The following is a 17,558-nucleotide window of genomic DNA, read 5'->3' as shown; positions in this document are numbered from 1 at the left end:
ATAAATGTGATTCATTTTCCTCAATACAGCTTGTTTTTGATATATACTTAAAGGAGCTAAATCGCTAATATTTGGGACCTAGAAATTGACACATTGGGTTGCAACGCATAATAATTTAATATGAATGTATATAAACTGATTTACATTCAATCGTTTCGGTTTTTACTCTAATTTCAAGTCAGTTACGTTCGGCAAAATACGCAAGAAGTCTGAATTGAATGGCAATCTTTAGCGCCTGGTTATTTCAGTCTACACCGATAGTAATTATTGTGCATGCTCTCCAGATAAGTATATGACATCACCATTTGACATGGCTTGTGGAACTTGTCTAGCCGCGTTCTTCGAGTCCCTTGTTACAAATGGCGCTGAATCACATTATGGTACACGATTCGTGTACCGATGGTAAAATGTTTATTTTGTCGTAAATATAGGATATCAGAAGCCCATCCTTTCCCAGTAAGATCACAACATCAATGTTGATTTAAATTGACAAATAATTCGTGTTTTCAATGTCGAAGACTTTGGATGATATTGAGTTAGAGACTTATGGCTACTTTAACATCGTTAATGCATATTCAGACCAGGAAGATATTACATGACATGTTTCAGGTTTTAAAATGAGCAGTTGCAAAAAATTCTTCCTAGTAGACACTAGTAGAGAGGAACATGGCCGATATACGACAGTGGTTATTTTATATGACCATCATCTTTGTGGTATATATTAAGTATATAAATGGTAAGCTTTTTCAGACTTTATTTAATTATCAATATATAAAATGTAAGAATATATAAATTATACATGTAGTGCCATCTATATCAATAAGCTTTCAAATTTCATAAATACAAAGAAGTGTGATATTATTTAAACTATAAAGTTTATGTTACGGTATATAAAGTAATATTATAAATATCAGTGGTATACTAAATGTCAGAAAATATAAAATACAGCACCATCAAAGTCTGCAAACGATACAAAATTACAGAGTAGTGAAAATGAAATGAAATAAAATGGGGTTCTGTTCGGACTGGGCTAATGAAGATGGGTATACGCCATACAGTGTGATATGACGGAAACTTTGCCCGGACAACGGCGCTATGGTCTACTCTTATATTTAATTACAACTTCCAAGAGTTCTTTTACGTGCACGAAAATGTTACACACACTTGTTCAGGTTCCCAGAGTCTAGAGGTACCTGGCGGAGTAATGTTTTTGAAAAAATTGTTTATATAATCTTTTGAACAAAATATACTTTTACTTGATCGTAAAGTAGAGGAAAACCGGTGACTGGTCTCAATGTGGGTACCTAGGGACGTGGGTAGGATTAGAATCGGATTGTGTGAGCTCAGAACTATAAGCCACCTGGCCGGGCCTTCGCGCCATGGGGCCCAACAGGTAATCAAGGCCTAGTCCGGGCCTGTATAACGCTACAATGACGGTGAGCTTCCAAGTGTGCACAAAAAGTCCCGTTGGCATCCAGTTCAACGTGATTTGGCTATTGAAAAAAATAAACTTATAGTCATGATTTTTGTTTTTCCATGTATTTGCTTGCTTAAAATATTCTGTCAAAATCGTACACATCTGATTATTATTACATCAATAAAACTAAAACATAGTACATGTATTTGATATGTCATATGTTGTATTAAATCTCAGTTTCTGTGTCTTAGGAAAGTGCCCTCCAGTTTCCCAAGATGAACGTCAAAATGACGCTAGAAACCATGTATCTTTCAAAAATTTTCAACGTTATGTATGTATTGAAATATACATGTATTTAATAATTAGTAATCTGTTTGGATTTTTTGTATCAGGACAACTAAGATTTGGATATAATAATAGATATATATGTCATTGTATTGGAGGAGATTGTAAATATGATACAGGTTACTGCTCTAGTGGTAGATGTCAGAAAGGATGGCACGGTTCTTCTTGTCAAAAAGGTAGGAAATATTATCTAACTTTAAAGGTAGGAAGCATTTAATGAAACATTTTCTGTGTTTTTTTTCCAGCTGGGTATCCTGTTAATGCACTAAGAACGAGTATACGGGGTCTGGTTGCTATGAACCCAGTTTTAGTCTAGAGTGATAAAAATAATATTTGTGTAAAATATTTACTATCAACTAACTATAAAGGCACTGGAATAGTGGGTTATATATATATATACCATCGAACCCAGACAATACTAAAGAGTTATCTATATTCTGGGTTAGACCAAAGGGTTATCATTATAATCGATACTAAACGGCTATCAATATTCTTGGTCAGATATACCATAGTACCATCAATATTGTGGGGGGGGGGGGCAAAGGGTTAGTATTATCAAGGACAACAGGTAGAGCCATCGATATTATGCTAAAGGGTTATCAATATTCTGGATAACATAATACCATCAATAGGGTTATCAATATTTTAGATAACACAGTACCATCGATACTAAAGGGTTAACTATATTCTATATGACACAGTATACGTCGATACTAAAGGGTTATCAATATTCTAGATAACACAGTACCATCGATACTACAGGGTTAACTATATTTGGGGTTAGATATAACATAGTACTATTTATCCTAAAGGACAATCAAACTTCAGAAGTTCATAAACACAAAATGCTACATCAGTGTAAAATTGTTTGGATTTCACATTGGAAGGTGCCAATTCTATGAACGTTACAATATGCAAACCGAAGCAAAACGTCTGGGTGAGAAAATTTAGGCATATAGCCTGGCGATGTAGGTATGTTACTGTACATGAATGGAAGGTTATGGGAAAATTAAAATCGTATAATCGAACACTAAGTTTATGGTCTTGGTCTATTCCCAGTTGCTAATCCTAGCATTTTTAATAAATCTTCTTCGGTTTATTTGTATTAAGCGCCAGATTACTTTTCTGTATGTATCAATGAGTAGGGTGGTCAAATATTTGGATTTTCATTTTAATTTATTATGTGGAATAAAAATGTAAAGCAGTGAGAAACTAAACATCTTTATAGATGAAATAAACGAAAGTGGCTGAACCCCTAGGGGTTCCAGTAAGTCTTTAGTATTTTTTGGTATTCACATTTAATTCATGCCACTTTGATTGCCATCTACAAACTTATTCCAATTCAATTTTCAGAAAATGTTGCATTTAACAAAAATACGTGGCAGAGCTCAACCTATTGGGACGAGAATGGACGAAGATATTCTCATTATGCAGTAGATGGTGATACTCGTCATGCCCAGGAATATAATAAATGTACCCATACGGCTGGTGGCCAAACAAATGCTTCATGGGGAGTAGATTTAGGACAAAGTTATCCTGTTAATAACATAAAGATATATGCAAGGGATTACCGTAAGTAGAATTTAAATTCATCATTGTTAAAACAGAAATATACCTGTATATAATTTTTGAATACAGACTATTAATATTAATACACATATTTATATGGTGTCTTTACTCTTCAACTTTACCCTTATAATACCAATAAACAAATTATACAATATTTGAAGATTGAACGTTATCGATTATATAGTGTTTTGTAATATTATATATTATAAGTGGTGGATCCAGCTACTAGGTTATCACGTCCGCGATAATCACGTTTGCTGAGATGTGTTTTTCCCCTAATCATTCAGTAGTTATTAGTACATGTAGTAATACGAAATATAGAAATCGATTTCTTTTGCAATTTGGATTATAGTATTGTGTTTTACAATGTGGTTTATATACCACGTCTAAACACTGTACATAACTTAAATTGAGCACAGGATGATTTTATTATCAGTTTTTCTATTGAAAGATTCTGGTTTAAGTTCTTATGTATATCGCTGTACATAGTTTTACCATCAATATCTAAGAATTAGCGCGATTGATTTTACGGACATTTTGTTTTCAACAACAAGGACAGAATTAATTAACAGAGATGCGAGCTTACGTAATAAGGAGGTGTCTACAAAAAGGAGTGTTATTCTTGTTAGGCCTTAGCTTGTTTAGAATTCCAAACACAATCTAACAAAAAATATTTCTCAAGCAAACTTGGAAAATCTGCAAACCAGAAGGTCTGTGTTATTGAATTTGACAAAACACAAAAATGGTGTTTTAATAATATTTATTATTTCGAAATGTAGCTCAATTTAGAGTTTTATCTTACAGGCTTATTTAGTCTCCGATGGAAACGAGGGCCAATTAACTTAGTATATTTAAAAACTATCACCATTTGACTACCCATCACACATCATGACAAAACAAACACACTCAGACATCCATACACACATATTGCCGAAAGCAGTTTTTCTGTCAATAAAGGTGTATTTGTGTCGGTGTCCAACCCTCGCTTGTCTGTGCAGTCTTATGATTCTGATTTATTTATTTTAAATAATCATATGACTACCCGCCACACGTCGTCCGCCCAAAAATAAACACAGACATCCTCATTTTTATTTTTGTAAATTATTCTTGTTTATTTATTTTATATAGACATCGGTTATAGATTTAAAGGATTCAAATTATTCGTAGATGAACATAAGCAAACAAATCAACATCCGTGTAGACCAGAAGATAATTATGATTCAAGGAATAAGCCTAATGGATTTATGGTATACTGTAACAGTGCAGGAAGATATATAACTATTACCAATGACAAGTATACACTACAAACAAGCGTTTTTGTGAATCTCTGTGAAGTTGAAGTTTATGGTAAGAGAAATTTAAATAAAGTATACTAACGTCAACAGTGGCAGAGGTGGGACTTTAGGCCGAGGTTGCGAAGGGAATATATTCCGGACAAACCTGTTCGTGGAAATAAGATCCGGAACAAACCCCAGCCACTACTATCAGGGATGAAGTTAATGGGGCGTAAATAGTAACTTGTTATTATGTCATTCGGATTCTAAAAAACATTTTAAAATTATTAAAAGATAAATAATAGAGTTCGAAGTTGGGTAAATAGATCCATAAAATTATATTAAGGCGTAAAATGTGATGATAATTCTGCCCGGAACGGTTTGTATTACTGCACTGAAAAAACTCTTGTGTTGGATCTCAACACAAGGACTTGTGTTAAATGAAGTCAACACAAGTTTGTGTTCTTTTTAGTGTCTTAACAGAAACCTTGTGTGCATTTATAAAATCTTGTGTGTTTTCTTTCTATATTATTTATTACGCCGAATTTTAAGATAACATTTGTGTTGAATTTAACACAAGTGATCCAGTCACAGGTCCATGTCCTAATGGATGTGCTGATTGATTTACTGGAAAAAGTTGTAATATAAGTAAGATTTATAGTTCAATTTGACGAAAGAACGGAAAGTGAATATTGTTAAAGAGCTGGTCTAAATACATTGTCTATCACAAGAAGAGAAAGGCTGCAAGCCATCAGTATATTCCCCCATCAGCAACAAAGTCGTCTCCATGTCGATAACGACTCGCACTATGTATACATGTACATGTATATGTATTAGACTACTTGAGAATACTTGAATTGTTCAGGGGGTTTTATACAAATTAGCAACCCAGTTCCATTCGAAATATATTTTATCAATGAAAACACATGTTTCAAAATATTAAAACGCTGCTCAATTTCGTTTATTTGCCAGATCTTACTTCTTGTTGGGGTTTTTTTTTGTGTTTTTTTTTTTTACAATTTCTCGACATTTTGAACGTGTGCAGTAGAAAACAGAACCGCAACTTAGCTTCATTTTCTTTATAACACATCAAAAGAAATGTTTATGGTAAGAGAATCATAAAATAGAGTACATTAGCGTCAGATGTGGCATAGGTAGGACTTTGGGCCAAGTTTGCGAAGGGCATACATTTCCGGTCAAACCTGTTTGAAAAAGTAGGGTTATTAGAGAAACTAAACCAATCTTTGTCCCTTTATAGCTTTAAGTATAGCTCTGTATATAAAGTAATTATGTCTATTGGAGTCAACCCGATTAAAATAAAATTTCCGATCAAGTGGAGCCGCACTGTATTCACCAAACTGATCCACAGTAAATGTTTTCCCTCCGCTACTATCTGGAATGAAGTTAATGGGTCAGCAATTTTAACTTTTTATACGGCCATGCATATGTTATTATAATAGTGCACAACATTCACCCCCGAGACTGTTAAATTCCTTAGAAATTTCTACCACTTTATTTGAACTTTATGTGTGGGACACACATACTTTCATGAAATGGACACACATACTTTCATGAAATACACAAACTCTATAAGGAATGAAATAAATAGAAATATTTACCACTTGATTTGAATTTTATATTATTTATACAGTTTGTTCAGTTGGTACCTTTGGACCAGATTGTGCATCATTGTGTTACTGTCAATCACCTGGTGATAGATGTCACCCAGTCACAGGTCAATGTCCTTACGGATGTGCTGTTGAATTTACTGGAACCAGTTGTAATATAAGTAAGATTTATAGTTCAATTTGTAGTTCTAACTGCCGAAAAAAACGGAAAGTGAATATTGTTTTAAAGAGGTGGGCCCTGTTTCACGAAATTTAAAGAGCTGGGCCCTGTTTCACGAATTTCTTTTTTAAAGATAAAATCCATATTTAGTAGATACTTCAATTTTGATGGGCTAAGCACTAAAATCAATCTAATATTATCCAATCAAATTACTAAAATTGGGATTTTATCTTAGTTAAAATTTCGTGAAACAGGCCCCTGATCTAAATACATTGTCTATCACAAGAAGTGATAGGCTGGAAGCTTTCGTTGTTATCAATATATACATCAGTTTATGATTACAGTATACACGTACAACCTTGGCAGTGAAAGAGTTAAGCAGCCCCTCAAGAACATTTTCGTGACTGACCGCTTAACGGGGGTGACCTCTTAATAAAATCATGGCGGTCTCGGAATTTCGCTATTCATACTTTGTCTCAAATCTCCGATATAAATTATGTAACCGTGTCTGTTTTAACCAGCGTTATTTGTTATTTATTCGATAATATTTATCCATTTTTGTGAAGAAAAAAACATGAATTATTTTTATTTTTTCAAAAAGATTTCACAAATTTCCGGGGCTGAAATACGTGTTTCGGATAAAAAAGAAAGTTGAAATATTAGATGTAGGCTTTTAAAATTATTTCTCTCGGCCACTGAACCGACGGATGAGCTCGAGCAGTTCAACTGATCGAGGAATCAATTAATGCTAGATCCGCGTGGAGCTTGTATAGAGAAATGTATACGATTTCAAGACTTGATTTAAATGGAAATGAATACTTCTTTATTTTCGAATAAAATCGTGTAACGTAAATTTAGTAATAACGTACGTTGATAAACGTCTGTTATAGACATTGCTATCTAATCCATAAGTTCCGTGTATTGAGCTATGACTAAGGTGGACATGGAAAAAGACCTTGTGTATCTAACAGCATTTCGGTCTTTATTTTCTTTTACGATATTAATCGACGAGGTGCCGTCGAAATGAAATATTATAACAGTTATCATTAAGAGTTTATGTATGTATTGAAATATATTAAATAATTAGTCATCTGTTCATTTTTTTAATCAGAACAACCAAGATTTGGATATAATGATAGATATATATGTCATTGTGATGAAGGATATTGTGATACTAATACAGGTGTCTGTTCTAGTCGTAAATGTGAGAAAGGATGGTATGGTTCGTCATGTCAAAAAGGTAGGAATTATCTAACGCTAAAGGTAGGAAGCTACCGTAATCTGTGTTTCTTTCCAGCTGGATATCCTGTTAATGTACGATGAACGAGTATATCGGGTATGGTTGCTATTTGAACCCGTTTTCAGTCTAGATTGACAAAAAAATAATATGTTGAAAAAACAATTTACTTTCAACTAACTATAAAGACACTGGAAACAGTGGGTAATGTAATACATGTACAAGCAATCCTAAAAATAATTTCGTCTGGGTTAGATATACCACAGTACCATCGATTCTAAAAGGTTATCAATATTCTGGACCATATACATGTAGAGCCACCATCGTAAAGGGGTAATAATAGACCAAAGAGTTGTCAACATGAAAGACAATATCTAGAGCGATCGATACTAAACGGTTACTGATATTTTGATAAAATAGTACCATCGATATCAAACGGTTATTGACATTCTTGATTAGATATACCATTGTACCAAAGGGTTGTCAATACTGCGAGTTAGTCCAAAGGGTAAATAATATTAAGGACAACATCGATATTCTGGATAGTACCATGGATACTAAAGGGTTAGCAATATTTTCGGTTAGATGTAACATAGTACTATCGATCCCCTAAGGTTATTAATATTCGGGTTGAGATATAACTTAGTAAAACTGTTATAAGTTAGATCACTTTGTCTCTGAAAAGAATCTATCTACACAGTATATGCAAACCTAAGCATAATGTCTGGGTGAGACATTTAGGCACATAGTCTAGCTATTTAGATATGTTACTGCTCAGGAGTGGAAAGTTTACGATGGGAAAATTAAAATCGTATAATCCCATTGCTTTGTTCTATTTCGAGCTTCTTCGGTTTAGTTGTGTTCGGCGCCAGATTGCACTTTTGTATGTATCGATGCGAAGGGTGACCAAATGAAGAATGGACTATATATCATCAAAATATTATAAAACTCATTTAAAGGCTCAATACCACTCTTGTTGTAACTGAATAATATGTCCCAATCTTTATTCTGGTCAACAAATTGTACTATTTTAGAATATTTCAATTAATTGATGATACAAATTTCATCTTAACACACCTTATTTAAAAATTAAGAAAAGTTCAACATAATGGTTTGAAACGTCTAACGTAAACCTTTTCAAATGAAACTTCGATTTAAAAATATTTTCGAACCCTCTGGACAAGCGAAATAGGATGTAATGGATAATATACACAACAGGTAAGACACTTAAACATCTAGTACTTAGATAGAGATATTATTTATTTTCTGGAGCTTTCAAGCCAGCAAGAGTGTTATTGTCCCTTTAAATATGAGATTAAGAAAATAAAAGTCTGATATGTTGAGAATATATTTTCGTGTTATAAATTTGCCATCCTTGTATGCCATTAAGAAATGAAATAATAAATATATGTGACATATCGCTAGCCGAGGCAGCACTCCTAAAGACTAGATTCATTATTTTGATTTGTGTGAAATAATTCGATTTGCCAGGTAATTTGCCATCTACAAACTTATTCCAATTCAATTTTCAGAAAATGTTGCATTTAACAAAAATACGTGGCAGAGCTCAACCTATTCGGACGGGAATGGACGAAGATATTCTCATTATGCAGTAGATGGTGATACTAATCATAGCAAGGCATATAATACTTGTACCCATACGGCTGATGGGAGGACAAATGCTTCATGGGGAGTAGATTTAGGACAAAGTTATCCTGTTGCTAATATAAAAATATATGCAAGGGATCTACGTAAGTAAAATTTAAAGTCACCCACATGATTTTATATCATATAGTTTATATTACATAACATTATTTATATTGTGTTTTGTAATATTAGATATTTTAAGGGACGGATCCAGCTTACCGCGATTAGACTATCACGTCCGTGGTATACTCACAAACATATTTGCTGATATATGTTTTTTTCCTTAAACAATTAGTAGTTATCAGTCCATGTCAGTGGCATGTTGCCGTAATATGAAATATAAAAAATCAATTTATTTTGCAATTTGGATTATAGCATTGTGTTTTCTAATATGGTTGCTATACCACTTCTGTACACTGTAATATTTTATAAACAGAAGCACTAAGTGTTTTTATTATCAGTTTTTCTTTTGGACGTTTCTAATGTTCTTACATATACCGCCGTACTATTTCGGTTGTTTACCATCAATATATAAGTATTAGGACGATTGATTTTACGGCCATTTTGTTTTCAACAAAACGGGAAGTATATATTGGCTGAATTTTATGAAATTAACAGTATTGAAAGCTTACATCATATAAAGGTGCCCAACGAGAAGGAGATGTATATTTTGATTTGACCTTTGCTTGTTACGAATTTCATACAAATCAAATAGAATATTTTTGATGTAAACTTCGATAAATCTGCAAACAAGAAGATCTGTGTTATCGAATTTGACATCATATTTATTATTTCGAAATATAGATCAATTTAGAGTATTATTATACAAGCTTGTTTAGTCGCTGATGGACACAAGGGCGTATTGTTTTTGTATATGCGTAAAAACAATCATTATATATATGACTACCCGCCACACGTCGCCCGCCCAAAAACAAACACAGACATCCTCATTTTTATTTTTGTAAATTATTCTTGTTTATTTATTTTATATAGATATCACTAATAGATTTAAGGGATTCAGATTATTCGTAGATGAACGTAACCAAACAAATCAAAGTCCGTGTAGACCAGAAGATAATTATGATTCAAAGAATAAGCCTAATGGATTTGTGGTAAACTGTAACACTACAGGAAAATATATAACTATTACTAATGACAAGACTAACGAACCTACAAATTCCGTTTATGTGAATCTCTGTGAAGTTGAAGTTTATGGTAAGAGAAACTTAAAATAAAGTGCTCTAGTGACTTTGGGCTAAGTTAGCGAAGGGCATACATTTCCGGACAAACCTGTTCGAAGAAGTAGAGTTATTAGAGAAACCAACGCAAATTTCACCCCTTTATAGCTTTAAGTATAGCTCTGTATATAAAGTAATTATGTCTATTGGAGTCAACCCGACTAAGATAGAATTTCTGACCAAGTGGAGCCGCACTGTATTCACCAAACTGATCCACAGTAAATATTTTCCCAGTCGCTTCTACGCTTCTATCCGTAATGCAGTTAATGGGTCAGCAATATTAACTTTTTATACGGCCATGCATATGTTATAGTGCACAACATTCACCCCCGAGACTGTTAAATTCCTTAGAAATTTCTACTACTTTATTTGAACTTTATTTGTGGGACATACATACTTTCATGAAATGCACAAACTCTATAAGGAATGAAATATAATCGAACATTTCGCTCATTATTCAATGATTTTAAGCCAAAAACATTCTGTCGTGGCTGTTAAATTCCTTAGAAATATTTACCACTTGATTTGATAATTATATACAGTTTGTTCGGTTGGTACCTTTGGACCAGATTGTACATCATTGTGTTACTGTCAATCATCTGGTGATAGATGTGATCCAGTCACAGGTCAATGCCCTTACAGATGTGCTGATGGATTTACTGGAACCAGTTGTAATATAAGTAAGATTTATAGTTCAAATTGACGAAAAAACGGAAAGTGAATATTGTTAAATAGCTGGTCTAAATACACTGTCTATCACAAGAAGAGACAGACTGCAAGCCATCAGTATATTCCCCCATCCATGTCGATAACGACTTGCACTATGTGTATTAGACTACTTGGGAATACTTGAATTTTTTGGTTTTTTTTTACAAATTAGCAACCCAGTTCCATCGAAATATATTTCATTCAACGATAACACATATTTCAAAATTTTAAAATGCTGCTTAAATCCGTTTGTTTGCCAGATATCGCATCAAAAGGAATGTTTTTAATACGAATTATGTTTGATAAAAAAAAATATGACATGATTTAGCACCAAAAAAGTAGAAAAAGGAGAAAACTTAAATTTAGAAAAAATCACATAAATGATAAGGGCACAGTAATAAACAGGCTTAAGATTTGAAATAGCACCTGAAATGTTTTATTGTAGAATGTACAGATAGAAATTGTCGGGCACCATCAGCATGTCACATAAATAATGGAGAATGTAAAGCAGGGTGTCATCCAGGGTGGATGGGTGACTATTGTACACAAAGTAAGTTGTAATCCAACATATTGCAAGTCATCCCTGCCAATAATACTTTTCATCTCTTTAAAATTGATATATTCTTTTCATATCTTTACAACTGATACGTTCTGTACGTTTTGTATAAGATTGATAATTTCATTTCATTTCTGATAAAATTGACCATCGAACCTGCTGAAATTGATAATTTCTGTTCATTTATTTGCGTTAACATAAAAGCTAGATTTCTGCAGAATATAATAACGAAGAAAGTACGGCTACGCTTAATGAACATTGATACGGTCAGAACTGATATTATTATACACCCACATTTTTATGTGGACGTATAATTATTACGTAGGTCCCAATGCCCGTTCGTTCACATTTGTTTGTGATCCCTCTACAGGTCACATTTGTTATCCGATTTTGACGAAATACATGTACGGAAATGGCTGTTCTGTCGATTGCCGTCTTCATGTAGATGGTAAATGTAATATTGAAGAATGTAATGCAGGATATCAAGGTGGTGATTGTACTCATGATAACATTATAAAATATAAACAGTTATCAACTGACTTGTCAGTGTGGTAAAAAATGGGAGTGATTGCATAAAATATAAATAACTGATCAATGTGGTGAAAGGCGGTTGTACATGTATCGTGAAAGGCGAGTGTATCATGTTTTTGATCGTACTGTGTTGTGGCTGAAATGCGATTGTATCAGACAGTGGAATCACAATATGAAATAACCCAGTATGTGATTGACTGCTAAATGCGACGGGGTGAATGAGGTGGGATATCAGGATAATGATTGTGTTCACTGTTAAATGATTTACTACATATATTATATAAAAAGGTCATCATTTCAGAATGTCAGCCTGGGTTCTATGGTAATCAGTGTATACAATCATGTGATAACAGAAAGTGCAGTAGACAAAATACTGAGTGTAATAATATTAATCGATCATGTAATGGAGATTGTTTACCTGGTTATAAAGGTCTGGATTGCAGTCGCAGTAAGTATCTGCAACTATTCCCAAATGAAATTTGCTCGGAATAATAATAGAAAGTGCAGTATACAAAATCATATAACTGGGTCATGTAATGGACATTGTTAACCTAGTTATTAAGGTTTGGATTGTGGTCGTGGCAAGTATCAACATTTCAAAAATGGCCTTTGTGTTTTGAATCTTGCAATATCAAACGTCGCAGTATTTTTAAGGCCACATTAAAGATAATATGAAATCCAAGATAATTAACTGTCTTGTTGAAAAAATATATTTTAAAATCTACCTTGCTTTTCATTGCCATTATTTAAAACAGGCATTGTCAATAATTATTATATAAAATAGTAAGTAGAATATCTGTCAAATAAAATGGAATATTAAACATGGATGTTAATATATTAATTTATAAATCTACAGAATGTAATGATGGAGGATTCAATAGTCAGGCTTCATATGGTATATACATGTATGGTAAAGATTGTTCTAAAGATTGTAAGTCACGTCACTGTCAACAGTCTTCATCATGTCACCATGTTGAGGGTAAATGTGATCAAGGATGTAGTGCAGGGTATCAAGGTGATGATTGTACTCAAGGTAATATACATAGCGAAAAAGTATCTCATCCCTATAGTGCAAATGTTTCATGAGATATGTAAGCGATTTTACGTTCTGGGGCTGTTCAATCTTCCTCAACAGCCACGTGGAAACACTTAACCAGCAAAGACAGATAAATACTTAAGTTTTAAGATTATTCCATGTGATTCTGTCGAGTTCAAATATACAGGCGGAAAATATGTGAAAGCAAGTCGGAACAACTATGACTGGTACAGGTCAATAGAAAATCCTACAGTTCATCTCAGTTCGTTATACATGTTCAAGTAACAGTGAAAGTACAGTGAAAAAAGACTATATTTGGTCTATCATCTGCCAGCGAGAATCCCCTGTTGAAATCTCCCCTCTCTATTGACTGAATTAGACGTTTTATCTAAGCTTTTGACGAAACTTGAAATATCGATTTATATCTCAAAGATCTCGATTCCTTTCGATTTTGGTACATAACTTCCTGGATTATGGCATCTGATTGTACGACAATTATTGTTGTCGGATTTAGATGAAACTTAGAATATATTTTAGGTAACAAAGATTCTTTGAGGAGTTCAGTTATGGTGCGGATCGGACCTTCCATGCTGGAGATATGCCCCCTGCATTTTACTAGAAATGTAAAAAAAATATGTACAAAGTTGGGTGGACGATCTTGTTCGTGTTCGATTTTGACAGACATCAGACCTTCTATTCTAGAGTCATAGCCCCTGCCTTTTAAGCAAAATGTGAAATATGTATGATGTTTGTAGATACTCAAGGTGCTACAATCTCTGTCCGATTCCGAGGAAACATAAAACAATATGTCAAGGATCAAAATATCTTGAATATATTCGATCGTGGTGCGCATTAAAACTCACTAATATTCGATGTAAATCACTGATTAGTCCTATTGATTTTCCCATCTCTGGGCGTCTCGTGGATGTCAACCGTTTGTTTATCCAATTGAAAAATAACGATTCCTTGATCATTGGCTATAATATGAATATGTTCAGTATGTAATTGACAATGAGGGTTTTTTAGTATGTTAATTATGACACCCGGAATATCTAGGTCTCCATAGCCACTCAAATCTCTTATATTATCTCACTCTCGTTATGGCTAATTTTGTTGTGATTCCTCTTTTTGCCTCGGAATCAACCACCACTTTGACGGAAGATATTCTCTCGGCTAAAAAATCTTTATTCTCTCAGCTATTAGAGATACCTTAGAATCAAATCGGTCCAGAGCAGATCTTTTTGAAAAGAAGCCACTCATTTAACAAAGACACATAACTGAAGGATAACAGACCTACCCGTCCAGTTAATACAATGGACAATCTAACTTCGGTCCACAAAAGAGAGACACATACTAGTCGCCCCCACTTCTAATTTCCAAGGAATAGTCCGAACCTTGACTCTCATATAAATATATTAAACCCATTCGGGCACCAAGTTTAATTACACACTATTTAACGTTTAAAAACCTAACTACTTTATGGAATCAAAGACAAATCTAAACTTCCCAATCATTTTCAGTTTTGTTATATTAACTATGGTAAAGGTTGAAAAAAAATATCCTATAGATTTCATTTCTTATATTTCGTCTAAGAAAATTTAAGACTGTCAGTCAAATGCAGTGAAAACAATTTTGATTTTAGACGGTTAGTCACATTGAATGTAATATTAAATAAGTTGGATATTAAAAATTCGTGTTAATATATTAAATTATAAATCTACAGAATGTAATGATGGAGGATTCAATAGTCAGGCTTCATATGGTATACACAAGTATGGTAAAGATTGTTCTAAAGATTGTTATTCACGTCACTGTCGACAGCCTTCTGAATGTAACCATGTTGATGGTAAATGTAACAATGAAGAATGTAATGCAGGATATCAAGGCGGTGATTGTACTCAAGGTAAAATTATAAAATATAAACAAATATCATCTGACTTGTCAGTGTGGTAAAAACGGGAGTGATTGCATAAAATATAAATAACTGATCAATGTGGTGAAAGACAGGCGAATCATGATTTTAATTTAAAAATGGGAAAGCGAGACTAAGTCTTGAATATACCAGTGGCCTGGTTACAACTATGCACACATCTTGTCAAAACTACAAATAGTGATCATTTAGCTCAGAATGAAGTAATTTGAATGAAATTTTTATTTTACATCATCTGTTTTTGCGCTATTATAGCAAGAATGCTCAGCTCTTTATCGAAATCTTACATAATGTATCTTTAAGACCGTATTTACTCATGACATAGACCTATTGACTATGTAGTGAAAGACGGGTATATCATAAATTAAATCGTATTGTGAAATGGATGAAAGGTGGGTGTATACAGACAGTAAAACCACAGTAAGATATAAAATATGAAATAACCCAGGATGTAATTGACTGTTACAATGTGAATAGTTGCATGGGCTAGGATATCAAGGTTATTGAATTCGTGCATAGATGATTTACTAAATATATGATATAAAATTGGTATAACTGCTGATGAATTTTATTTTCAGAATGTCAGTCTGGGTTCTATGGTGATCGGTGTATACAATCATGTAATAACAGAAAGTGCAGTAGACAAAATACTGAGTGTAATCATATTAATGGATCATGTAATGGAGATTGTTTACCTGGTTATAAAGGTCTGGATTGTACTCGCGGTAAGTATCGACTTTTCCCAAATGAAACTTCCTCAGAATATTGCAATACCAAACGTCGCAAGATTTTAGATCCACATGTTAAAGACATATAAAGTCAAAGATAAATGACTATCGATATTGTCCTGTTGGATATATGTCTTAAAAGCTAACAATATTGCATTGTCAACAGGTATTGTCAATAATTATTATATACAGTAGTTAGAATATTTTAGAATATATGTCAAATAAAATGGAATATTAAACATGGATGTTAATATATTAATATTTTTTAGTATGTTAATTATGACACCCGGGATAACTAGGTCTCCATAGCCACTCAAATCTCTTATATTATCTCACTCTCGTTATGGCTAATTTTGTTGTGATTCCTCTTTTTGCCTCGGAATCAACCGCCACTTTGACGGAAGATATTCTCTCGGCTAAAAAATCTTTATTCTCTCAGCTATTAGAGATACCGTAGAATCAAATCGGTCCAGAGCAGATCTTTTTGAAAAGAAGCCACTCATTTAACAAAGACACATAACCGAAGGATAACAGACCTACCCGTCCAGTTAATACAATGGACAATCTAACTTCGGTCCACAAAAGAGAGACACATACTAGTTGCCCCCACTTCTAATTTCCAAGGTATAGTCCGAACCTTCACTCTCATATAAATATATTAAACCCATTCGGGCACTATGTTTAATTACACACTATTTAACGTTTAAAAACCTAACTACTTTATGGAATCAAAGACAAATCTAAACTTCCCAATCATTTTTAGTTTTGTTATATTAACTATGGTAAAGGTTGAAAAAAATATCCTATAGATCACATTTCTTATATTTCGTCGAAGAAAATTTTGATTTTAGACGGTTAGTCACATTGAATGTAATATTAAATAAGTTGGATATTAAAAATTCGTGTTAATATATTAAATTATAAATCTACAGAATGTAATGATGGAGGATTCAATAGTCAGGCTTCATATGGTATACACAAGTATGGTAAAGATTGTTCTAAAGATTGTTATGCACGTCACTGTCGACAGCCTTCTGAATGTATCCATGTTGATGGTAAATGTAACAATGAAGAATGTAATGCAGGATATCAAGGCGGTGATTGTACTCAAGGTAAAATTATAAAATATAAATAAATATCATCTGACTTGTCAGTGTGGTAAAAACGGGAGTGATTGCATAAAATATAAATAACTGATCAATGTGGTGAAAGATGACTCTACATGAATCATTTTTAGTCCGTATTATCCGTTTGGTGAAAGACAGGCGAATCATGATTTAGACCGTATTGACTGCTTGGCGAAAGACGGGTATATCACGATTTAGACCATATTGACTATATACTGAGAGACGGGTATATTATCATGATTTAGACCGTATTGACTGTTTGCTGAAAGACAGGTATATCAGAGCTAAATCTGCTTATTGCAGGTATTTTTAGGCCTGTAATGTTATATGAACTATTAATTAGACATTTATTAACAAAACAAGATCATGATCAACTCTCGATGGCATCAGGTACTCGAGATTTTAACTAGATTAAAACGGTTCGCCA

General features: G+C 33.3%; 1 protein-coding gene across 1 annotated transcript in view; it reads left to right on the top strand.

Annotated features, from left to right (window-relative positions):
- Nucleotides 1-658: 658 nt before the first annotated feature.
- Nucleotides 659-17,558, top strand: part of LOC126815288 (multiple epidermal growth factor-like domains protein 11) — a 107,243-nt gene continuing 90,343 nt past the window's right edge. The window contains exons 1-6 of the mRNA XM_056100018.1: nucleotides 659-736; nucleotides 1,810-1,938; nucleotides 3,116-3,334; nucleotides 4,460-4,678; nucleotides 6,257-6,394; nucleotides 7,505-7,633. Of these exons, the coding sequence (XP_055955993.1) occupies nucleotides 667-736; nucleotides 1,810-1,938; nucleotides 3,116-3,334; nucleotides 4,460-4,678; nucleotides 6,257-6,394; nucleotides 7,505-7,633 (904 nt within the window). The 5' untranslated portion in view covers nucleotides 659-666. The remainder of the gene's footprint in view (nucleotides 737-1,809; nucleotides 1,939-3,115; nucleotides 3,335-4,459; nucleotides 4,679-6,256; nucleotides 6,395-7,504; nucleotides 7,634-17,558) is intronic.

This window comes from Patella vulgata, chromosome 3, assembly GCF_932274485.2.
Source record: "Patella vulgata chromosome 3, xgPatVulg1.2, whole genome shotgun sequence".
Classification (NCBI taxonomy): domain Eukaryota; kingdom Metazoa; phylum Mollusca; class Gastropoda; family Patellidae; genus Patella; species Patella vulgata.
Note: the sequence above shows the minus strand (reverse complement) of the source record. Positions and strands in the feature narration are given on the sequence as shown.